At 38.3% G+C, this 26516-nt stretch overlaps 2 protein-coding genes across 10 annotated transcripts in view; one reads left to right on the top strand and one right to left on the bottom strand.

Annotated features, from left to right (window-relative positions):
• Window positions 1-26516, top strand: part of VIM (vimentin) — a 174927-nt gene that overhangs the window by 106092 nt on the left and 42319 nt on the right. The gene's annotated exons all lie outside the window — the stretch shown is intronic.
• Window positions 1779-26485, bottom strand: HACD1 (3-hydroxyacyl-CoA dehydratase 1). Of its 9 annotated transcripts, none has more exons than XM_059842320.1 (10): window positions 26313-26481; window positions 23623-23845; window positions 18517-23055; window positions 16975-17347; window positions 12733-12850; window positions 11491-11509; window positions 11321-11403; window positions 8563-8684; window positions 5944-6122; window positions 1779-4451 (listed from the first exon to the last, which is right to left on the bottom strand). In XM_059842320.1, the coding sequence occupies exons 3-10, from the start codon at window positions 18629-18631 to the stop codon at window positions 4369-4371; spliced, it is 1092 nt and encodes a 363-aa protein (XP_059698303.1). In that variant the 5' UTR covers window positions 18632-23055; window positions 23623-23845; window positions 26313-26481; the 3' UTR covers window positions 1779-4368. The 9 variants fall into 9 exon arrangements, with proteins under 9 accessions (XP_059698303.1, XP_059698295.1, XP_059698288.1 ...); XM_059842312.1 differs by having other exon boundaries at window positions 11321-11409; window positions 26247-26480; XM_059842305.1 differs by having other exon boundaries at window positions 11321-11409; window positions 26313-26480.

The raw sequence follows: 26516 nt of genomic DNA, 5'->3' as shown, positions 1-26516 counted from the left end.
TTTGTATTAACTTTCCTTTCTTTTTTTCTTTCTAAGGCAGATTAAGCAAGAGCTCGATTCAAAAATGTCAACATCATTTAAACTAATTTGAAATTACAAATTATTGTAACGATTGTGAATTGGTTTCATTCTGGTTTATTTAGTAACCATACACATATCCTAATATCTACTGAAGTAAGCTACTGTGAAGACCAAGAGTACAACAATCAGAGCAGTAGCTAGACCTAGCTTTAAAATGTACATATTTCCACCCGGTCACAGAAAAGGTCTCCATGCATCTCTCTGTTAACTAGACTTGCAATCTATCCATGAACATGAACCTGGCTAAATGTTATGTTCAATGGGAATGAGAAACAGCACCCTGCACCATTTCTCCAAGGCAGTTTAGCGGAACTGCACTGTTGAGGTCGGTGTGCCATGCCCATCCTGGCAGAGCTGCGTATCTCAAGAATGTAGGCTAATAAACAGCAAACCACAGCTGACTGGAGTGGGAAAGCCCTCTCTGTAACACACCCTCTGTGCACAGAGATCCTCCAGCTGATCCCCTGAGCTCCCTCAGCAGACAGTAATGACAGCACAATGAGCTTCCTCTCATCTCACATCCTGCAGGGTGGGAGAAATTACATCTATCAACTACTGCTCACCACGGCCTCAGTGACCCCTTGCCAGATAACACAGAAGACGCAATACCTCAGAACCATGTTCCTTGCTGCTGCCCATGCCCTGAAGCTGGAATCTGACCTCCAAACGTTCCGGGCTGAGCTGTGAAACAACCCAAAGCTGTCCCAAAACAGCTTTTCACAGTATGTGAGTGCTGGGGAGAACCTCAAGAAATCCAGCTGCTTTCAGGTAGAGTTTATACAAAAGATGGTTTCTGTTTCTACCAATAGTAGGAAAAGTCACCTGATTAAAAGGAATCTCCCTATTTCTATATACTGCTATTCAAAAAGTTTCATAAAGCCATGCTCTATATGAATTCATTTCAAAAGGCCTGTATAGAACAAATAAGAAAATACCTTTATAAGGACAATTTGTTAAAGACTACATGAAAACATTAGAGATGCTGATGTTTGAATACATTCCTAATCTTACCTAAGCAGGAGGATTCAAATGCTTTAGAAAACTATGAATATTGCAGAGAGGAAGAAAAAAAGACAGATGTAAAAAAGAAGTTGGAAAGAGAGCACCATATGAAAATCATACTTAAGTTTTAATGTCCATTTGACAGGTTAATTAAATGTTTCAAGATAGTATATTGAAATTGAAATATAGCTACCTAGGATAAAATCCTAGCTCATCTGAAGTCAATAGCAAGAAGATTTTACCTGCAATTCTCACTATGTTTGAGAAGATATGTTAACAGAATAGCAACCAGCAACCAGACAAGAGGAAAAGGCCTCAAGCTGTGTCAGGGGAGGTTCAGGTTGGCCATCAGGAAGAATTTCTCCATGGAAAGGCTGGTCAGGCACTGGAACTGGCTCCCCAGGGAGGTGGTGGAGTCACCACCCCTGGAAGCATTCAAGAAGCAGCTGGACATGGCACTTAGTGCTATAGTCTAGTTGATGTGGGGCTGTTCAGTCAAAGGTTGGACTTGGTGACCTTGGAGGTCTTTTCCAACCTTACTGATCCTGTGAAAAGGAGGCTTAAGTGAAAGGTTTCAGTCAAAAAACAGGAGGAAGAAAAGAACATGTTGCTTACTTTTTTTAGATAAATATCATGTAAACTAATCTACATGACAATCTCTCTGGTCAATGAAACATTGAATGTGATACTGTGAGTAATTTTTAGCTTTACTTTTATTAATTCATTATATAGCAAGACTTTTGTAGCTGTAAATCCAGTTTTAAATTGTATCATTACCTTGTACATTGTTGCTTTATGGAAGTGCAACCCAAGACTGTAGCAAACAGTGTTGGGTTTTTTTAAGTTTCCTATGTACAAAAGGATATAAAAATAGGTCTTTGATTAACATATGATAATATCCTTAGGCCACAATGAAAACAAATATAATACACTTTTATAGTGCAAGTATTTCCTTTAGTAAGAATACTATCTACAGGATACACTCATCTGATCAAGGATTTCAAATCCAATGCACTTTCTATGAATTGATAGCTATAGTCTTCAGTGAGCTGCCCAGACAGTAACAAGAAACACAGAACTTAATCTAATCTTAGTTTTTTATAATTCATCACACTCTTCTGTTTGCTAATGGAGATATATTTCACAAAACTGCCAATATGTTCCACATAGTTTATAAAACAGTACTGAAACAATGTTGGACACATACCACAGCTAGTCTGAACACAGGTAACACAACTATTTTGTGATTCAATGTTGTAAATGTAATTTATATTTTAAAATTTTAATAATTTTAGCTGCATATAAAACAGAAGCAGTAAGTTAGAGCACCTTGTGTGAAATTTAAGGAATATAAAGATTACACCTTTTAAAATTTAAAGAAATACAACTGTTCTGTCTCAACTCCACTATGTACCTGTCACATAAAAGGAAACTCATTTACGTGTAATGAAGACATACATAAGTATCACAAATCCAAGGCACAACATGGAATTTAAAAGTTAGGGATATAGCAAATCCTTGCTTTTTTCTTAAATTACTTGATACACCTTATTCTGGCATATCTACAAATTTCAAAAAGCTGTATTATCATAGTATCATTGAAGCTAAAAATGGAAACTGCCTATTCAAATATGTAGTTCAATCTCTTGCCAGCTTTAACTGAAACCCTTCCAAGATGCTGCATGCATTGATAAGCATTACTGTGTTATTCCATAATTGATCTAATCAGTAGGACCTTTCTTCTGATATTCATTGGCTCTTTACCTTGTTTCAAATTCATCATAGCTACACCTCCATACTTAGAAAAGCTCTACCATGTATTTATCATAGAACAAAGAATTACACATATTAGCAACTCAATCTTTCCGACTTCTTTCTCACTTCAACTAGTTTTGTTATTGTTCTCTGAGCTTTCAGAAGATTATCCAATTCTTCATCCCTGAGGCAGCCAAAACATAAGACTGTACTCCACAAATTACCTCAGCAACCACAAGAATTCTGATTTTACAGCTGCCTGATGCAGCTCTTCCACATATGTATACACTTCTTTTGGCATCAAAGAAGCCAGAAACAAGACAGGTTTGCTGCCGGTACATTTTCAAGGCTTCGTACGACATTACTACATTTCAGTCTTTTCTCTCTCACTAAGTATCCAAGTTTCCTCAAATGCATCACCTTTTCTCTGAATCTGCTAGGCTGTTAGATCAATATCTTCTAATTTGTTGGACCTCTCCCACTCAAGTATCATATTGTATAATATCACCTCTAACTTCTATCAATATACTGTAGATCCTTCCTGCAGATTATTGAAGACATGAAATAGAATTAGGTCAACACAGTATAAACAATTAATGGGAAGGGAGTAATTAAAATTGCCCAATGGGATGAATCAAAGCACAATTTATATTTTAAGATGATATTTTAATTATATTTTATCCCACTGAACTATTGAAAAGAAGTCAAATGTCTCACCATAGCTACAGATTTTCCATGCAATACTGATTTTTCTGTGTACATACTTTAAATGTAGAATAGGAAACATGCTGACAATCAGCTTTGCTCTGCAAAGGAGTCCCATTCCAGCCACTGATTAGAGAAAGGAAGGCACAACCTGTCTTCTCCTCAGCACAAACTTTTAACCAGTTAATATTATATCTATTACCCTAATTATTTTTAAAATTACAAATGAAAATACAGGGAAGTCTAAGTTTGAACTGACAATCAAGAATTCAACTCTTTTCAAAAGTCCTTCTGGAATTCTGCATGTGATACTGTAATTCAAAAAATGTTAAACAATGCACTACAGTACTTATAACTGGAAAGGTATTACTTAATATAAAGCTTAAATACCATTCAATTCACCTAGCCTATGAAAAACATCATTACCTAGTTTACACTCTGATTTCCAGAAGACTCACTTTCAGTACAACTTATCAACTCTTCTTCTGTTCTTGATAATGACTACAGGTCATAACAGAACTTTCAGAACAGAAGGCACAGTAGCCAACTATTCCAATTCTTAAAGCTACTCATCAACATATTGAAAATAAGAAAATATTTATTTGAAGAAAACAACAATTAAAAACCAAAGTAAATCTGAGGATGAAAAGGTAGGTCTCAAAATATATTAATTGCAAAAATAATACAGTCCACAGGCACAGGCACAGTTGTTTATTCTTGTTCCATGTTTTAAAACTTGGACTCAGAAAAATCAGAGGAAGTTTTGGGTCTTTACCCTCTCTTCTTTTCCCTTCCACTAAAAGCACCATGGTTACACAGCTTGATTCAATCGTCCTTTTCCACAATCACTTCTCCATGAAGCACCCTTCTTCTCTGCCGCAGCATGTGGAAGTAGAGTTGTGGAAATACTTGATCAAAGCATAAAAGAAAGCAAATTAGATGGAAAAATTCAACAGATCACATAATTTCTGGGAAACCACTATTTTACAGAATGATGAACGGAGTAAAAATTATGGCACACAGTGATTGAGTTGATTAAGGTGAAAAATAACAAGTCATGAATATTGCAGTGATTTAAAAAACAATAATTACTCAAAGCTCATTTGTCCCTGAATAAATAACCGGTGTTCAAGGAACTTCACTCCAACAGTTTCCTTGTAGAAACAAGATTTAACCACACTCTGGTAGTGCTTGAAGACTTCAAATCTGTCCTAAGCTTTTTTGAAGACTTGGAGGAGGATACAAATTTACCCTATTTCTTCAAGTCTGAAGTAAGGAGATCCCTCTTTGCTGTCCCTCTGTCATGTATTATATTATTGTCCTACTGACAGAGTTGATCCTTATATATAATGGCTAGAAAACTGTATTTATTCCTGAAGTGTTGTTACATAAACAGATGTAAAACTGTTAGTAAGTTATCACACCTTAGAATATTTTTTGTTGACATAAATCTCTCTTGTTGGCCTTCATGACTTCTTGGCACAAAAAATTTAAGTATATGTTCATATTGTAAAAGTCCATATTGAATGTTGCCTTCTCAAATGAACACCTTTCATGAATGCAGATCACAGACCCTTTAACTTCAGTTTTCCTGCTTTTCAATTTCTCTCTCTAATCTGCTCCCTTAATGCACTTAAAATATATTTCAAAATATTATATATTCTGTTATCTAAAATATTACATTTGCCTAGTTTGGTCTAGCCGTATTCATGGTGGAATATCTGGTATATCAGGTTGCTTTCTCCTTGTCTTCACTGCTTAGGTAGCAGTGGAGATAACACTGGAAGAGAAAGACAGATACTCTCTCTACTGTTACCTCCATGGTTTCTGGCATGCGTAAGTACAAGGACAAACTGATTAAACAGGGATTGCAGGTGTTCAGAGAGGTTTGGGGGTCGAGGGGTTGATTTCTGTGAAAATTAAATCTTAGAGAATACTGCTTCAAGTTTTCCTGAGCACACCTGAATGATAGTTTTTCCAAGGTAAATGGTTATTAGTAGTAAAAAGCCACAGCAAATCTCTGGCACAACTTGCCAGAGTCATTACTTTAAACTCATTACTTCAAAGTGGGAGAGGCACTAGAAAGTCCCAGCGACACAGTTACAGACCTATCTGTGTGTAAGCAACAACTCTTCTTACTTCATCCAAGTCTGAGAAATAATTTTAGCATGTTCATTGAAATTTTTAAGACTGATCATGTTCCTAAGCAGATAACAGGACAGAAAATTTCAGCCTAACCAATTAAAGCACAGTAAAGCTTGGAACAACAGAAAGCAGGCTCTTACAGTAGAAAGTGTTCAGCAAATTTTAATACAGGTAGGTTTTATAGCATTGCTGAAGATTTATTTTTATTAAAATTTTTATTTTGTTAAAATTTTTCTACAGTTAAACAGTACTTACATGGCACATAGGAGAACATGACAATAATAAGGAAGTAATAGTAGTCAAAAGAGACGTTGTATTTGTTGGGAAGTCTCAGTGAAAACATTCCTGTTTTCTTCACATAGGGTAAAGCAGCATATATGGTTAGCAGTTCACCTGCAACTCCAGCAGGATACAAAACGATAAAAAAGTTGTATCTGCATTGAAAAATAATAATAAAAAAACCTTATGAGAAATACTCCATAAACTTAAAATTTTCTCTTGCTATTATTAGTGGCACAGAAATATATTAAAGTAGTTCCTGCACCAGAATCAGGGATCACATCCTAACTTGACACAAAATATCAGTTTCAGTTACTTTCAGTAGATTTGCTTAGATTGTCAAGAGAATGTATTCCTCAGTGCTTTGTTTTAAAACAGTGAAGTTGCTTTGTTTAAAGACAGTGAAGTATCAAAACATTTTAATCTCTTTCTAATAGAACAACCCTCAAATTTTTAGTCTCCAATAATGATTTTTTTAAAATGTACTATTCTTACTCCTGTTGTCACTGACAGGATTCAGACCAGGGCTGAATCTCAGATGATCCTAGATATTTTAATCACACACTGGGTCAACTATATGTACTACAAATTGTTTGAAGATAATGACAATGTTGAAAAGCATCAGGATCCTGTTTTACTCACTACAACATGGAAATACTACATTTATCATTAATGGAAATTGGAATAAAAAGAGAAAAGAAAATTACAGTGCCAGAAACTTATCAGATCCATTTTAAAGTGAGATGATGTTCAAATAAAAGGCAAAGCATCCAGTTGAAAGAAAATGTCGTTTGAATGCCAAAGGCCACATAGGCAGTGACAAAATGGAAATTGTAATCAATAGGCAATGTGCTGTCCTTTCACAGAGTGCACCAAGGATATGCAGGCTCTCCTATGGAACAATTCTCCAGTTCATATAGGGAACAACAATGAGAGCTGTCACAAAGAGAGAAAGGTACAATGTGCACTCCCTGACCAAAAGAAATAAGATCCAAAACAGCAGCAACTAAGCATGAAATCCTCCTAGAAGCAGAAGGGCTTAGAAGACTCACAGATGAGGGGAATCACAGAATAGTTCAGGTTGGAAGGGACCACAATGAGTCATCTGGTCCAACCTCCCCACTTAAGCAGGGTTATCCTAAGGCACATGGAACAGGATTGTGTCCAGATGGGTTTTGAATATCTCCAGTGAGGGAGACACTGTGCTGTCTCCCTGGACAGTCTGGTCCAGTGCTCGGTCACCTGCACAGTAAAGAAGTTCTTCCTCATGTTCATGTGGACTTCCTGTGCATCAGTTTCTGCCCTTTGCCTCCTGTCCTATTGCCTGGCAGCACTGAGAAGAATGTAGATTAGATAAGAAGAAACTAATACCTTACATATTGTTTGTCTCTATGCAGTTATAAGCTAAAGATCCGAAATTCCATCTCTCTTGGAACTGAATTCATGCCCAGTTGTGCTATTTGTTTATCCATAAAACTTCAAGGGATATTTTAGACTCTATGAAAAAATAACATATTTTCAAATGTTTTGTTTATATTAATATTTCACCACATGTCTTTTCAGTGAGAATGTTGGTTTTCCCTACTGTCTATATTACGGAAACAAAATTCTGTTATTCAGAATGATGGCAAAAATTATTATCTGTCAATGTAATTTGTTCTGAGTGCATTTTTCTTTCTGAAGTTTGTATAAAAAACTACTGATGATAGCCAATCTGACTATCTTTAAGTTTGTCATTTAGTGTTTAAACAAGTCTCTCACTTAGGCACTAGCAAAAAGGAAATGTTTTACAAGAATGGACATAAATATCAGACATATCAAAGAAGCCCATTAGAAGCATCAAACCTGCATTACCTATAAAACAAAAATAAAGAAAAATAACAAACAAACTCTTAAATAAGAGTCACCTGTACAGAATGTAGGTTAGATATTCTTCTTCTAACATAATAAGTCTGCCTTACATATCTTTTTCAAATAATGACTACATAGAATACTATTCCAGTTAAGTCTCCTGATAAACACACACAGTCTCTGTAGTGTATGTGATCTAGTGGCCAACCTTAAGAATGCTTCAAAATCAAGACAGTTTTGATTTGGAACTCAATTTTTGTGGCCTAAACTCCGAAAGATCTGATAAAGCAGAACTTCTTATAAAGCAATAATACAGATTGAGTGACAACAACTCTCCCATTTTCAAAAATCTAACATCCACAAAGACTAGCGCAGGTGCCTAATTTTGGGCACTGTATTCAGAGCATCATAAAGAGTCATACTGCAAATTAAAAGACAAGATAAAATTAAAAAGATAGAGAAAAAAAATTAGAGCAAGTGAAAAAAAAATTAGAATAAGTGAAAGCAGAGATCAAACTGTGAGACACAGAAATCAAAGAAAAGGCCATACTCCAAAAACCTCAGCTAAAATATTTTTAACATATTAAACCAAGCAACAATGATCCCAAGTACAGAAAGCAACTGACTTGCACTTTGCTGACACATAACCAAAGCTCAAACATCTGCTCTCCTGTGTGTTAGTTCAACATGCGTGAAACCAACATGCACAGAATCATGAGAAACTCAAGTGCAAGACATCTCCACCTGGCCCATTTAATGAAGTATGGCAAATGGTTGAGCAGGTTGAATGTGTAGAAGGAATATCGAGTAATCTCTGTCACAGTCCATACGACCAGAAAAAGAATAACGCTCTCCTCATTCTGGATCTGCGGAAGTATAAAGAACCAACATTTTCTTCATCCTTAGGTTTCCTTTCTGTGCAAACTGCAACAGACTTCTCTTTAAGATATATAGAACAGAACTAATACCTTGTAAAGAAAGAAAATTTTGGCACAAAAGTGATATGCTGAAACCATTACCATGTACAGTTCATTATCATATGTGATTACTAACATACAGACATTTGTCAACTGAGCAATCTTCATCCATTATGCAAATATCAAAATATAAAACCTTATAATTATGCTTATTCTTCCTCTTTATTCTCTACCTACATTCCACTAGACTATCTAACTATCCCTCTTCTGTTTGTGGTTTATATACTTGTTTATGTTTTTCCTCCTCAAAACAGCAAGAACAACAAAATGTTACAGAAGGTATGTTTTTCTCATAATCACTTTTTAATCATTCTGCATTTCACTACTCCATTTCCTGGATTTTCTCTTACTTTTTATCTTGCTTCTTCTTCAATATAAAATGTACATCTCCATGAAACTTTAGACAAAAGGAATTGCTTTATATAAGCTACTAACTGGAACTTGGTCACAGAAGATCAAGTTTGGCAGACTTCAGGGAGCTCTAAGATAGTTGAGGAGCACAGATGGCTCTCTAAATGAAGAGTAGTTGGTAGATCAGGAGCTTTGGGTAAACTCACTCAACAGTCCCATGTAAGATTTAAGTTCTGAGTCATTAAACTGCCTCATCAGTAAGTAGCACATCTCTACTGTTTCAAAACACCAGTTCTTTTTCACAATGAGTGAACAAATAAACAAAAGTCCCCAAATACAAAGAAGGCACCTGGGGGTCTATTACAAACACTACCTTCTGTGAGGAAAAATTACCCACAAGTAATTTTCATTCCTTTAAGAGGGGAGAAATTTTGTAATACACTTCTATGCCTGAAGGCTGAAAAGCTCCAGGGATGTCTATGAAATAGAATAAAACAACACAGGTTTTGTTAAAATTATAAAAAAGGGAAATGATTTTTCAAAATAAAATGCAACATGGTGACAAAGCTTAATATACCTCCAAGATGCTGAAAATCCACAACTCTGACAAAAGTCAAAAAGAATTATAAGTCCTCATAAAACTGCACCCTCAATATGTCAGTCAAGGTGCAATTTTAGCAGAAGGATCTCACCAACATCATAAAGAAAATGGAGACATAAAAATAGCACCAAAATCACAAACAAATAGCAGCAACTGAAGTGCAAAGACACCCAAACAAATATGCAAAAGTAAAGACAGAATTAGGCTGTTCTTTGCCTCATGCAATTAGAGACAAACATTGATAACTCAAACTTGGATTCATGTCACAGTGCTAAATCCAAGCAGAAGAGCCTTAAATAAGTATGCAGAGAATTCCTATCTGCTGCCTTGCAAATCTGCAGTCAAGTGGGGAGGTCTGGCTCTGGCTATTATCACTGGCATGCCTCTCACCACCCAAAGTGACCCTGAACATTCATGCCTGCTAAGCAATAACAGCGTGAAATACAATCAGACATACATTTAAATGTATTTCTTCTTGGACACAGCTTGGCCTATAGTAGTGTAGATAGAGGAAATAAAAGAAATTGCTGGATATGTTTAAGATTTAGTCCACTGCAGATAGTAAAAAAGGAAAACTGCAGTGCTACAGTCCATCTCATGTGTAGATATTCAATATAAGAATCGTGTTAATCTTTGAGACATTTTGCCTTACAGAAAAATATAAAAAGTTAGCTTACAAGGAAAAAAAAAAAAACAAACCAAACAAACCAAACAAAACCCAAAAACAAACAAAAATACAAACAACAAGAAAAAAACCAAACAAGTCCTCTTGTGAAATGAAATGAAGATTTGATAACTGAGGCAGGTGCTAGGATAATTCATCTTCAGAAAGGCCTATGCCATCTGCTGGTGAGACAGTTTAATGGCTCAGCTTTTCAAGTTCTGAAGAAATTCCGGAGCACAAAAGCTATCATTTATTTTTTTTATATGCCTTTCATAGAAAGCACACCTCACAAACTGAACCTAATGTCCTACCTACTAGTTGTGAACTGCTTGCTTCATTCTAGTAATGGATCACTAACCTTACAACTCAAAGCCAGGTAAATAACCATTGTCATTTACACAGGTCCTTAAGTGCCATTGTGACACACTGGATGTCATCAAATGTTAAGATAACCATAACATTAAAATTTTGAGAAGGTTTCTAAAAAAATAGCAAAATCACAACCATGTTTATCCATGTGAATTCAAGACATAAATTTAAAAACATAAATTTACCTTTTACTTAGATTAATTCAGCAAGGACTAATTAAAATTTTTGAAAGGAGCTGTTAACACTAGGGTAGTTTTGCTTGTAAATAACAGGACTAGTCATTGATTTCATTTAGGCAGACCACAGAGGGCACAATGCTGAAAACACTGCTGATTCACAGCTATGACCCAGAGTCTGTCTCCTGGCAAGAATCACACAAATTCTATCTTGTAACCCTAACTTCCAAAATTGCACTCAAATATGTAAACATTCTCTACAGGAATAGAATTAATTTTTAGCTTGGTCTTACTTGTGAAATGAGAATGGTATTAATAGCTTCTCCTTAAAAGCAATCAAAATGTAATTTGCTCAGACACATACCTGTTTTATACTGTGTGCAATGAACCACACCATGAAGATTCTTGAACTCACTTGGACCCCAGTCACAAGCACAGATGTGCGAACTATTCCTTAAAAAGAGAAACATGTTATCTCTGCTCCACAATTCATGTTTTAACTAGCTACAGGAGAAACTAAAGCAAAGAACTCACCAACTGCACAGTGGATTACCTGTAAATAAAAGTAAGTCAGAGGTTACTGATGTGTGGCATGTTACTAGCTACCCTACAAAGGTGGCCTTTTGATATTAATGTAAACCTAGGCTCAATTCTGGATTTTTTCTCCCACTAAGAATCTTAAAAAGAAATACATGGCAGAGCCCTGGCAATCAGTGTTGGGATGGTTTCAATATCAGAGCTGTGCAAATACATTAAAGACATTTGTTTTTCAATTTAATTGTAAATATTAGACATTTAAATACTTACAAAGCATTTTATTCAACTAGTAAGCTTCTCTTCCTTTACCTTATTCAAAGAAGAATTTTACAGGACAGTGTAGAGGAAGTCACATAAGGAACGCTAAACACACAGCAATTTTAAAATGTTCTGCATTTATTACAGATTATTAACATTATTATACTTTTGTCAATGACAGCTATGAAGCTTTAGACACAATGTATTTTCTGGTCAGTAATGTTTAGCAAATGAAGTGCTTTTCATTATTTTGGCAGGTTTGAATAGAATTACCTACAGAGGAAGTTTAACAGCACCAAAGCCTATATGCAGCTGGTGACATGATTTTAACAGTTGTTTGAACTAGAGATGTTGTAGGCAGATTGAGAAAAAATAATTAAAATGTAGATAGACATTCTTTGCTGTGCCTGGGAAAGAACTGCAAGCGCTCCATAAACCCAGCAATAAAGCTTCATTCCACAGATGTACCAGAACTGAGACTACTAGTGCACAGTTTGCAAAAGTATTGCTTAAAGAATACTTTGCAAATCTTGCACAGACCCCATTCCAATGGATTATATGGGGTGTGTGAATCCCATCTTGAAATAAGCAGAAGCAGGAAAGGCACAGAAGGATAGTAAGTCCAGTATAAAGAATATATTCTTTATATATATTCAATCTCTGAGATGGTGATATCTACTACACTAGAGGGCTGATCTGCTGGCTGTTATGCCTTCAAGATTTTGCTTTTTGCATTAAAGACTCTCCAATCAAAGCAGTTCCCAGGCACTGATTTAAAGAAATATCAGAATCAAGTCTGAAAAACGCATGCTGATTTGTTTCAAGTAATCACCTTGTCCCACCCCCAAAACTTCATTAAATAATAAAGTAAAAAGGACTCTTAGTACTAATATAGTATTTTTTACTTTAAATTCAGGATAATAATGTGTTTTGTCTATGATATGCAGCATCCAGTAAAGCAAACTAATGTTTAAAATTTACCTCAAGCAAAGCAAATGTCTGGAAAAATTTAAGCGTCTTTTGAACGCTTCTGAATAAGCCTCTATGTGTTCCTTTCTGTATATAAAACCGCACCATGGCAATACCTAATACCAGCCACCTATAAAAGAAAGAGAATGGATACATTTCAAATTAGAATTCTAAAAATATCCATCCATCGTAAATAATTTAATAGATTATTTTTCATCACAGGTTAACTTGGATTCTTCAGTTGTCAGATGTCTTAGATCATCAAAAAATATCTTTAGACATATATAGTATATAATATTATGTAAACATTACACTCATCTCTTTACTTGGAAAATAATGGAGAATAACTTGCTGCCTTCCGAGGACTGACTTAATTGAGGGAACCCCCCAAACCACCCGCCCATCAGACTTTTTTCCAGCAGTGACTACATATTTTTATGTAAATTTTTATGTATCAATTAAATCCTCATGCATCTTGACTATTAAATACTGTTATTCATTTGAAACCACATAATGAGCTTGGCACTGAAGTCAGGGTTTGAGCTGCAAGTTTGTCAAAGTAAAGGACTGGTATTTATGCACATGAGTTTGACATTTTTCATGGTCTCTCAGCTCACTGATTTCAGGACTTACTAGTGATCTTAATGCTCCTGTTTGTCCAAATGAAGGTACCATTATAATTATGTTTTCCAAACTGTTGAGAAGTGCTTTACAAGTTGACTTAAAAATCAGATTCCAAAGTGCTGAAAGATGGATGTTCCATGCTCCTGACTTCAAGAAACATATTTAACTAGTACATTTGAGGGTGTTGGATAGATTTATTTTGGTTTTTTAAATGAAACTGAACAATGATGCCAACTAATACCCCTTCCAATGTAAAGAAAGAAAAAGTATCAGTATCTTTTAATCATAGTAGAATTTGACATAAAATTTAAATTGATATTTAGAATGGAAATTGAGATAAAAAAATAAACATCTAAATTGTGGGTTGATCCCACCACATGCCCAGACTCTGTAAAATAATCCAAGGCATGAGGAATTCCTTCCATGTAATAAACCCATTTTTACATAATAAGGATTTTCAAACCAGTGTACTATATCTTCCTTAATCATGGGATTGATTGGGTAGGAATGGACCTTAGAGATCACCTAGTTCCAACCCCCTCTGCCATAAGCAGGGACACCTTCCACTAAACAAGGTCACTCAGGGCCCCGTCCAACCTGGCTTTGAACACTTCCAGGAATGGGGCATCCAGGAGTTCTTTGGGCAGCCTCTGCAAGTGCCTCACTACCCTCTGAGTAAAGAATTTCTTCCTAATATCTACTCTAAACCTGCCTTCTTTCAGTTCAAACCCATTATACCTTATTCTATCACTACAGGCGCTCATGAAAAGTCCCTCTCCAGCTCTCTCGTGGGCTCCCTTCAGGAACTGAAATTATGTCACCCTGGAGCCTTCCATTCTCCAGACTGAAAAAACCCAACTCTCTCAGCCTTTTAGACCTATACCTCATTCTTAAAACATCACATTAGCAAGAAGACTGAAAACTTCAGGTTTCAATCCAAAAAAACTAAGAAAGTACAAAAATTATTTAATATAGACATAGGCATAGCAAGAGCTATGGATGGCTATTTTGAGAGGTAAAAACAAAAATCAAAAATGACAAAAATTTTAGTTTAATGCCTTCTCTGAAATTGCTAGGAACAATTACTCAGTCCTTTCATTCTCCACAAAGCCATGGCAAGTATATTCTGCAGCAACATGAACTCTGGCTAAGGAAGGGCCCAAGTGACAAAGCAGAAGGGCTTCAGAAACACTCAGAGACAGATTCAGAGAGATTACAAACATTCAGAGAAATATTTACATAAAAATTTTGACAAATATTTAACTCATCCTCCTATAGTCCTCCCTGAGCATAAGGCATAGGCTACCACTGGAAACAGGGTACCTGGAAACAGTCTGAACAGTTTGTTCAGACCCAGTCTGCTGTAAGATGGAGAGAGCTGCCTGGACCCTGACAGTTCCCTGCTCACCTCTCACGGCACGGACGTCAGAGTCAGCCCCTTAACATCTCCTACGCACGGCGGGCACTGCTATGCAGTCACTCGGTGTGCCCCATTCCAGCACTTCATGACAGCATTTCAAACTCACATAGAGTTAGTCAGGCTTCCCCACACAGCAGGAATGATTCCCCTCTTTGATCCCTTCTACTTTAAGCCCGTGAATCTGATCTGTCAGCGCTCCAAAATTTTCCCCTGCAAGTGTTACTTAGATTTTATAACGGATTTTAAATATGAGTGCATTTATTTCAGGTTGTCTCCGACCACTGTGGAAACAAAGAATTACTGGAATATCACGGGAAGTCTTTCACAGTGGAGCTGCTCCATTTTACAGTGAGGTGTTTGACAAGAGGAAGGTGATAGTGAGTTTAGATCCAGCTGGCAGCACAAATGTGACAGCAACAGCTCAGTATGCGACTTAGACTGAGAAGTCATAATATATTTAACCTAACAAGGCATTTTCTGCATCTCAATCCACAACCAAAGCATAAGCATTGCAGAGAGAAGTAATCTTGGACTACACTCAGAATCAAAGACGGCGAGTGTATTTTTCTTAAAGGACTTTTTATGTGGACATAAATTTCTCTAGATAGATTTATTCAGCTGTCAATGGCTTTGACTTTGGATCTCAGGAAAGTCCTCATACTAATTATTACAAATCACCAGGAAATGGAAAACACCTTCTGTAACAAAGGCAGGATCTCCAGTTGGAACTTTCAGCAAAACTGAGTATTGATCTGTCATTTTAGTCCCTTAAATCTGTTTAGAAACAAAGATAAGCTGCAGGGTTTTTTTATTAGAATGGTTGTTAACATGTAGTTATGCATTAGTTTGTTAAAACTCCAGAAACATTTTGCTATATTGCACTACCTGGACAAATATACTGTTCTACGTAAATATTTATCCTGTGTAGTGTCTCTGTTAAGTATACCAGTATTTCAAATATGTATTTTTCTCTTAAATTGTACCCATAAATGATTATAAGAATTTATTCCTACCTCTTTTTTTCTGTTTCCACATAAAAAATCCAATTTTGTGTGTCCGAATTTCTTTTTATATTAATGGAAAATGAGAGAGAAGGAAGTGGGAGATACTGATGCAGCACCTAAGGTCAAAACTAATATGGTTCGATAATCTTTTAGAGACATATAAAAGTCAGTGGCAAGAGTCAGTGTTCATTAGCAGATTCACACATGGAGTACAAGACTGGTAATTCAATGAGGTAACATTAACCTCATGTAAAAGCACTTTTCAAAAAGTGCTGCAGTAAGATATGAACAGACTTTAATACATACTCAAGATTCACAGTTGCTAGTGAGAAGAAAGCCATTACGATCACATTCCTGGCTTTCTCCAGCAGCACTTGAGCTCTTGCCTCAACTGCGGCATGTTAGTTTTACTCTATGGGATTCAAAGGGCAGTGAGACCACCCATTAGTAACCAAAGTAAAACTGTTCTCATGATGAATATCACCCTAGAAGTTGTAAATTTTCATTCTTAGCTTTCTTTTAAACACGTGGAAATGAATAGGTTGAGGTTTTTTCCCCCAAGAGTTAGTGAACAGTGAAAATTTTCAAGAAGTGAGAATATGTGCTTCGAGCACTAACAACATAAATCTGACTGCCCTTATGATCTGTTATTCAAAATAAATACCCTCGTTCCTCACAGCAAAGCCTCGTAGCACGGAGCACAAGCTCAAATGAACCTCCTGGGCTACTCTTCTGCCCCCACCGGTCCACGCTCATCGCTCCTGCCTGGCTGGCTTTGGACAGCTCTGCCTGCCGGGAGCCGGGGCGGGCTCTGCTCGCTCACAGCCAGGGCACCGACCCGAGCGCGCCGCCCCTCACGGGACCCCGGCCCTGGAGCGCCCGGCAGCACCGAGGAGCGCTGCCGGCTCCCCGCGGGCGGCCAGCAGCCCCGTCCGCATCCGGCGAGGCCGGGACGCTGCTCCCCCGCCCGGCATTCCGGTCCCGGCTATACTTAACCTCCGCGGCGGGCGCGGGGTGACGCGCCGGCGGCTGGCAGCGCTGCACCGTATTAGGCAATGCTCCTCGGCAGGCCGGGAGAGCCCCGCTGCCGGCGGCTCCCCCGCGTCCCGGCTCTCCCGCCCGGCCGCCGCCCGGCCCCGCCGGGCCCCCGCCTCGCCGCCCCCGCTCCGCGCCCCGCGGAGGCGCCGCGCCGCCCGCCCCGCTCACCCTGCGGTCATGGCGACGTTGTAGAAGATGAGCCATGTCGTGGCCAGGACGCCCAGCTTCTTCTTCTTCTTGCCGTTCTCCTTCTCCTCCACCGCGCCGTTGCCGCCTCCGTCTTCCTCGCTGGACGCCATGGTTCCCCGGCCGGGAGCGCGGCGCACACGGCGGGGAGGAGGGGCTCCCTCCGCGGCGGGGCTGGGGCCGCGCTGACAGCCGGACCGGGCGCTGTCTCTCACCCCATCTGTCTTCCCCGAGGGCCGCTGCCGCCGCCAGCGGCTCACATGGCCCTGCGCGCTCCTCCCTCCGCGCCGCGGGTCTCCCCGGGTCAGCCGGAGCCTGCGGGGGCGGGTGAGCCTCCATCGGCGGGCAGATCCTGCTGGGATGGTACCTGGCGTCAGGCAGCAGCAGCGGGCACAGCCCACCTCAGAAAAAGTGACAGAAAATAGCGCAGATCTTGGAAACACAGAAATAGGTGTCTGAGACTGGGAACACCTGGGAGTCTGGCCAGAGATCGACTGGTGGGAATGGGCCCCCACCTCAGAGGCCAAATAGCCACCTGCCAGGGTGACCTCGACAGTCTGGTAGGTCTCCATAAACACCACCCTCAATACACGAGGAAGACTAAGGCTCCCACCTGGGAAGGGGAAATTTCTTCCAAGGACCTGGAGTACCCAGGTGGCAGACAAGGATGAGATTTGCATATGCAGGTTACCTTGTTAATGTCTGCTCTCTGTGCAAGTGCAAAGGGAAGCTAAGCCAGCACAGCTAGCATTGCTGGGACTGGCTCTGGAAGGGGGACAGCCTTAGCCTGAGCTAATGTGACATGATGCTTCAAAAGTGTGGGCTGCACCCACTATCCTGACACCTGGCTCAGTCTCTGCTAGCCTGGGGATGCAGGCTCCTCATTTCCACAGCTAAGCATGGTGACCATGGCCTCTCAGCCCAAATACCTCACACACAGGCATATACAGACAGAAGAATTCCAAAATTGGGTCAGAATATCTTTATATGCTACTTGTTCAGCAGAATTTAGAGAGTCCAAGTCTATCTACTTTAGAATGGGGTGGGTACTTCAATGCTGAAGACACCCGGACGTCTCAGGTCAAGAGCCTTCTTGTAAAGATAAGCAGATGTGCCAAACAAAACCTAAGTCTCCCCCTCCTCACCAAAGCACACAAGCAGATGTTCATCTTTCAGCCTCAAAACACACACCCTCCGGCAACAGCAAACGTATAATGTGCAAAATGAGTAGTTGGCAAAAGAGCACATTATATATGTTCTTAGATTACACTAGGTACCAATATTACACATACACAGATGTTTTTTTGTGATCAAGTGATAAATATAATCCAGTTTGAAAATCCTGTAGTTAAAAAACCAAAACAAAGAATTTACACATAGGTTTGAATGACCCAACTCAGAAGTTTTTGCCAATACAGGTTAATCTGAGCCTACATGTCATCTCAATGTGACAGCTATAAATTGGTTTAAACTTTAGTTTTCAAAAATTTATTATTTTAATTCTGGATATTCCTCCTATCTTACATGTTTTCTCTGCTTGAATTCCTCTTATTTCTTCAAACCATTCTATTCTCTTCATTCCATTCAGTTTTGGCTTTGACAATGTAGTGTTGAAAGAGGCATCAAAAATGAAACACATGAGTAAGGTGGTTTTTTCTCATTTGATTTTGTCAATTTAGGAATTCATTAACTGATGAAGACTTTCTTAAATTATGATACATGGAGAAAGGCATGACTCAATGCCAATTTTTAATATCAGTTTGGGGTTTTTTTACTACTTTTAGCTGTCCTTTGCCACGTTTCTTTTTAGATTTTTCTACAGCATATTTGAGGCAACAAATCCTATTTTCTTTCTGAAGCAAAATTTTTCCATTTTTAAATCCCTTCTTGGATGTTTTCCATGCTTTTGATCAGAATCTTTTGAAATTTGATAAGCAGTTTGTCTAATTCTCATCAGAATTCTGTATTACTTTCCTTCCCCTAATTATTTGCTCAGATTTATTGATTTTGGATGCACACATCTGTAATGATGACTGGGTTTGTCTTCAGTTAATTTAGTCAATTCAGAACTCAGTGGTGAGGATAAGTGTCTCAATGTGTTTGCTCTAATATTGTGGTTTCTATTTATTAAGCTTACAGTTTCTCTTGCTATCACACCACTCATTCACCCAATTGATGAAAACTTTCTGAATATTCCCATAATCTTTTCTTGGATTGAAATAAACTAAACTTTTTGTTCCATTTACAAGATTTGTCATCCCCATTTGGCTGTGTTTCCCAAACATTTATTAAAGTATTAAGCACAAAACATATTTGCAGAACTTTCATAAACACTCCACTGCTGTAATTTCTCTGTAATAAAGTGGCTCCTTGCTTCTATTTCCCATGTTTCAATCCATGGAGATATTTTATTCCTTAATCTGTAACTACTTCATATCCTGGGTAGTTCCTGTGTGACATTTTTTCAGCAGCATTTTCAAAACATATTTGTTGTGTTAATCCTGGTTTTTTTTTATTAATCTGTTTTTATAAATGCATGTTCCAGGAATTGCAATGTATTAGTTGAAATGTAATTTCTTTTTAATAAATTTCCTACTGTTATTCTTTAAACCATGATATCTGTCAATTACAATGTATATAGTTGTGGTTACTAGTCTGTATTTTCAGAATCCTTTATTTAAATTTGATAAAGTGTCAGCTATTTTCAAAGTGTTAAGTACAGTATCTTTACTTAATTAGAAATAAAGTTTTTATAGTAGCAAAATTCTTTCATCTAATATTTCAACTTTGGCTAGCACCTTTTCATCCCCAAAAATCTCAAAATTATTAGTAAGATAGATTTTCTTTACATACAGAAATTTAATCAATAGAAGTGAATAAGCTTATATATTAATTGCACTATCTAAATCAGCTTTTAAAATCAGTTATGACTGGCTTATCAATTGAGATGAAGTTCGTTGTTATTCAAACACAAACCAACCTTTCCAATAAATTTCAAGACAGTCAGATCAAGGTCTTTTAAGTTGTAGGTGAGAGCATCATAGTATTTCATATTCATCCTCAACCTTCCCTGGAAGTTCACCTTTATTTACTATAGCTCCCAATCATCAACACTGCTATACTGTCACTACAAAAATAAGTGGTTTTCTTGGTCCTCTTCATGATTGATATTATAATATATATTTTACTTCTAGATTCCTATTGCACACACAGATACTCAAAACCTTATAAAGCTGAATAAGCCTTATAAAGTTTTTACTTTCAATCTATTTCCAGAAATACAAAGTGAAGCTTATACGACATTATTTTCTATTGAAATGTTCTACAGTGTTCTGGGGTTTTTGTCATAAAATTTATCTATTCAATATGGAAACACTTCTATGGAATGAAAAATTGTAGTGCTCTGAAAAAATTATGACTTATCAGCTCCACTATCACAGGGGAAAGTCATCTACTATTGAACGCTTCAAGAACTACTTGATATGAACCCTGCAGAATTACCTTTATACTTCAGACTAGTTAAATGTTAGACAGTAACTTCAAATCCTGGCAAGAGGAATTTGTAAAAAAATTTAACAGCTTTGATTCTGCTTGTCCTTCTGCCCTGTCTTCGGTTAAGGTTCCCAACACACTGCAAGAACAATGTGTTTAGACAAAAGACTTTATATATACTACTTGCATACTATTCTAGGTTTATGGTATGTAGGAATCAATGAGATATTCAATGATAAATGCAAGTAAACAGAATTTTGTCTAAATTAAACACCGTGTGTGTGTGTCTTTTTGTGCATTCATCCAGGTGTGTAGATCTATTATTTAATTTACTATGCTTGGAATTTGATAGAAGATGCTTTCAAAAGATGTGGTATATAATGGATTGCATAAATCTTGTGGGAAGAACTAGAAGATCTCATATTTGGCACTTCTGAAGCAGTTGGAGTTTTGCACTGCTACTGCAAAATAAATGATTCATATTAAGCCTCTGACTGTACAGCTAAGTAGTCAGCAAAGGAAAAGAAGTGTGATGAACACAGGCTGAAGGGGAATTTTATATTTCTATTATAACTATACAAAGATTTTGGTGTGAACATTTAAATTTTTTTGTATGGAAATAATTGATTCTACATATCCAAAACCTACTGGCTTATTAAATGTTCTGAAAAGCACATTAAGTCTGGGATGACCTTGTGTATTGTTCTATTTAATCCTCTCCAGGAACAAAACCATAATGCAAACTGCAATGCTGAAGAACAAACACATGTTAAAGGGAGATGGCTATCCTGCTAATTTGAGTTTGGTTTATCTGAGTTTTTGATTTACCCTGACTCAGTGTACTTTATGCTATAATAGACTAATTGAACTCTGTACAACAATTATTTTCTTTATGGGATATTTTAGATACGATGTGATCTGCACAGCTGGAATCTTTGCCTACTGCAGACTGGCTGTATCAAGAAGCTAACTCCACTTTAATATTCTAATTTTGTGTGTGTTTATATAAACATATAATGATTAAAACTGAAATTAGTACTATTAACTTCAATTGTACGGTTCACACGAGTAAAATAAAATACCCTTTGGAAATTAACTGGTAGCATAAATATATTCTTAAATCCCTTTTCTATATTATGCAATAAAAGTAATATTCTTCTTCTAAAGAAGCTTTTCTACCTTGCCCAACAGATGTCAGGCAAATTTTTTCACAGGGTTTCACAAAACATACTTCAATAATATTAAAAATTCATTCTGATTTTCGGTATATTTCAATGGTAGCTTGCTTGTGTGAGAGCTACAATCCCTACAGAGGAGACCACTTCCATTATTAGTTTCAGAGCAGGCACAATCTAAGCTTGTTATTTAGTTTTATTTCCAGAGCTTGAGTTAAAAAGGGCTCTTTATCAAGTGAGTAGTGTTCCAATCTGATGCCTGTTGTGGTCAGTAGAAGCATTTCTATTTCCTTCTTCAAAGAGTGGCAAAGAACAAAAAGATTAATTTTAACCTTACCATTGGTTGAAAACTGGTCTGAGTTATCAGCAAGAAAAAGTGACCATATTGGGTGTAGTCAGTTTGGCCACACTGAGAACAGGTGTTTGTGCCAAAAAAAGCACTAGGACAAGTGGTTCCCTAGAGCAGTGTCAGGAAGCTGGCACAGAGTGATGCTCTGGCCAGCATCCCCAGGGAAGCCCAGGCACCCAGAGATCCCAGCAGCCAGCACCTTACAGGTTATCTGCCTTTCACAGGTGTATCAGAATACATTACCATAAAAGTACTCAAGCAAATAGCATAGACACTTTTTTGTGTTTGACTTGAGTGAACATGTAATTCAAAATCATTTAACAAAACTTCAGTGTAAATAGATGAAGTATTACTTCATGTGAGTTGCTTTGAAATTACTGCTTTGAATTCAGAGAGATTGAGGAAGACATAAAACCTTGTTTCTGGCATCTGTGTGCAAATATTAACTAGAAAGTTGCACATCGCAATTTTTAACGTGGTCAGGGCAAAATGAACTATTTTATGAAATTTATTAGTAGATTCTTTGCCTAGTTCTAAGATTATATGGGTTTGAAGGAATTCCAGTTGTATGCTTTATATAATCCTACTTGCATACTTCATAAATATTAAGGCAAAAGGGACAATTAAATAATTTAACCTGATTTCCTAACAGCTGACACCAGACTTACTGTATTGATGTGTTCCATATATTTTCTCTATACATAATGAAATAGATGAGAATACCGTAAGCCATGCTGCTTGGACACTTGCAAAATATTAGAACATATACAGTAAGATTATAGATGGGAAGTAAATCATTGTGGTCCAGTAGCTAAAGCATTTACATGTGCCCTGTAACTGGGAAAAATTTTGTCTTCATCATATCATCACATCATTATGCAGTACAGCATCTTGTATGCCATCCAAAACATTTTGTACTTGCCCTGTCAAAGACAAAAGCTGTGATTAAATGGACGGCTGGCACTTGCTCTATTCTGAGCCTTTCTGTTTTCTTTTGATTATCCTTTCTTCACAGCTTCCAGTTCCAAAAGCAATGTACACAGTGAACTATAATGAAAATGCAGTTAAAATAAAGGTCAGTGGAACTGATTTGTGAGACAATCATTGTTCTTCATATCTGTCTCCTTGCTAGAACTGTCCTGGCCTGACTTTTTCCTGGCACCATACAACTTATTTCTACAATGCAGCAGCTACAAAACTAAGATATGCTAAAATAAATGAGCATGACAAATAAAATGCCACCCCAGCAAACAGGAGCTGCAGTCGGCCTCCATGGCTACAATGGCTTTGTCTTATTTTAAGAAAATGCTTGTCTAATGCAGATGGGTGTCAATTGAGTGATTGTAAAGAACCTTAGAACTTCCCCAGCAGATTGTTATTTTCAAGTTTCTCCTCTTAGGTATCCTGTCCTACTGAAGACTATAGAGAAATGAATAATTGTATATCATCAGAATCCAGAATTTATCTTCATATGGATAAACTCTTGTCACAATATAAAAATTAAGTAATAAATTATATAAACAAACAACATAAATAAAACACTTAATCAAATTTAGATGTATGTCTCATCTTTAAAATCCAGGAAGTGTGTTATGCCAGAAATTAACTGAATACCTGCCTTTATGAGACTCCACCTGGAGTACTGGATTCAGCTCTGGGTACCCCAACATAAGAAGGATGTGGACCTGCTGGAGTGAGTGCAGAGGAGGCCATGAATATGATCAGAGGACTGGAGCAGTTCTGCTATGGAGATGGGCTGAGAGAGTTGGGGCTGTGCAGACTGGAAGGAGAAGGCTCTGGGAGACCTCATTGCAGCCTTCTGGTATCTGAAGGGTCCCTGCAAGAAAGGTGGGGAGGGACTTTTTAACAAGGACATTGTGAGACACAGCAATAAGACAAGGGGTAATGGCTTTAAACTGAAACAGGGTGGATTTAGATGAGATATTGGGAAGAAGTTATTTACTGTCAGGGTAGTGAGGCTCTGGAATGTGTTGCCCAGAAAAGTTTTGGGTGCCCCAAACCTGGCAGTGGCTCCAAGATTGAACAAGGGTATGACCAACTTGGTGTAGTGAAAAGTGTCCCTGCCTGTGGCAGGGGGATTGGAACTAGACTACCTGTAAGGTCCATTCTAACCCAAGGCATTCTATAATCTCTGTATCTGAAAAACAGTACTATATAAAAAGAGAAGTGTGCAAAGAAAAAAGAAATGTCTGCACCAGTCATCTGAGACTGCTTACTTCATACAAAAGTAGCATACATTTAAAAAAAACCCCACCCTACTATAACTTGCTATAAGGCTGTCTAGAGACAAGCCCTAAGTCAGAGAACTGGTGGACAGATAGGCTCCTTTGTGTAATCAACAGAGTTACTGTTGCAGAGGGCATCTTCAGAATGAGGTCCAAAATAGAACAGATGAATAATCCCCTGGACATGCCTGTTTTTCCTGACCCAGACTGCTGTAGTACTGTCCCCAGCCATGCCTTCCCACCTCTTCACATGCCTGATCCAATTCCAAGGTGAGTCAGAGATGTGACATGATCCAACAGCAAACTTCTCTGCAGTGAAGTAGTTTTCAGCTGGATCAGCTGATTGTGCAACCACAAATGAAATGGATCAAATTCCAAATCTAATACAAGAAATGTGGTGGCAGCACATAGTTGTGGGCACAGGGCAGTGTTGCTACATTCTCTTTCAGCTGTAGATCCCCCAAAATTAGATGCAACTTGAGACTGTACCTTTGATCTATATCCCTTACTTTTAGATAGCTAACTTAGGCAGCAGTAGGAAATAATACAAGCATTTTGAACTACATCCAGTAAAGATGTAGTTCACACCTGTTTATTAATAGCATATAGATTAACACACCTGTTTTTAATAGCATATTCATTATACTACTCACACATAAGGTGGAAAAGCTGGTTTCTAAAGCCACTTATGTCTGAGAGGGCAAACCCCACAGTTCCTTGGAGAGTGCTCTACCTACCACCCATTACTGTGCCATGGAAAAATGATAGATCCATGAGACAGGGAAGAGAGGGATACAATATGGAGTTCTGGAAGGACTTCACACTGTGTCTACAGTAAAACAAATCATTACAGAATCAAAATATGAGCCATGATTACAGACCCTTAAGATGCTTCCTGGTATAGACTGCCTTCTTTCAAAACGTTGAGTAGGATACTGGGAAGGAAAGTTGGGTTGCTTTTTGGCTGAAGGCAGTCTAAAACCCCAGTTCCCCATGAGTATTGTGTTAGCTCTTCCTGCAGGACTACTGAATAAAAGCTCTGCTTGTTTTGAAAGGTTTCCTACAACTAGTTTTGAACCCATCAGAAAGAAGGGATGAGAAAGGGGGAGATAAAACAGGGTCAGAGAGCATCTACCACATGTCTTTTGTGAATATAATGGGGGATGATGAATGGGGAGGAGCTAAAGCATCCTCCGAGGATACTTAGTCATTGAATTGAGGTAGAAACCAAAGAAAACACGCAACTCCTTACAAGTAGTCAGTTCTACACAGTAGATCAATGCTGACCTGCATTAGCAGCTGAAAACAGTTACTATGGATATGTAAAGAAGCAGAACTAGAGGTCTGGGGGAAAAAAAACAGTAAAATAACAAAGTGCCTAGTGACTGTAAATCCTTGCAGGAAGAGGCTTGGTGTGCAGTTTTCATTTGATGTGTCAGAAGTCTGCCTAATGCATGCAATCACATTCATTATTGAGCATGGTTAGTGCTATTGATTGCATCTAGTGTTTCTGCCCTGCAAACAGCCACAGTACCTTTTTCATTTCTTGTTTGCACGCCTGTGGTATGCCCCTATTGCTCTGTGTCTGACTCTTTCCCCAAGTGTACACATGAGCCTAGTTTTACTTAATTTGCAATCTAACTAGTTCAAAGTAATCCAACAGTACTAAAAGGCCTTAAGAATAACGACTTGAGTTTTAAGTGACAGCAAGAATAGGCAGAACGTGTCTTATCCTATGACTCATATTGTTAACGTGGGACACACCCCACTGAAGCCAGCAACATAGGCGTACAGAGTGGAGCACCAAGATAGGCAAGCAGAGGCCACGGGATATTCCAGGCCCTGTGACCAGCTGATAGCGACTGCTCTCCATGGGATGTGACCGCGGAGAACTGGTCAGGCTCCCGTGCGATGCTCTGAGAGACCCTGGCATAACCACCAGCCTGCGCTTTGCCGTCAGCCTAACCCATGTCACAAGCACCATGGCATTACCAGATTAACAGATTCGGTCAGAACAACGTATAGGGAAGCTCCAAAAATCTTCCATAGAAAGCAAACCTGTCTGGATACAAAACCGTGTCTCGCCTCCCGAGCAGCGTGGGGAAGAAAGAGCTCCATATAACTAAATAATATAAGCCTCCGCCTAGCGGAGCCGTGCCGGCCTGGGGTGGTGGGCCGGGGCCGGGGCCGGGGCCGGGGTCGATGTCGGTGTCGGTGTCGCTGGCATGCCCGGGTATCGCTGCCGGGCCACCGAGGAAGGCG

Source organism: Haemorhous mexicanus, chromosome 1 (genome assembly GCF_027477595.1).
Source record: "Haemorhous mexicanus isolate bHaeMex1 chromosome 1, bHaeMex1.pri, whole genome shotgun sequence".
NCBI lineage: Eukaryota > Metazoa > Chordata > Aves > Passeriformes > Fringillidae > Haemorhous > Haemorhous mexicanus.
Note: the sequence above shows the minus strand (reverse complement) of the source record. Positions and strands in the feature narration are given on the sequence as shown.

Coding starts and splice junctions, on each gene's coding strand:
- HACD1 (XM_059842312.1), bottom strand. CDS start 18,631: ATGTGTTTCATTTTTGATGCCTCTTTCAACACTACATTGTCAAAGCCA. Junction 17,348..18,516: donor AATTCAAGCAGAGAAAACAT/GTAAGATAGGAG, acceptor GTACCATCCCAG/CAGGATCTGCCCGCCGATGG. Junction 4,452..5,943: donor CATGTTCTCCTATGTGCCAT/GTAAGTACTGTT, acceptor GCTTTGATCAAG/TATTTCCACAACTCTACTTC.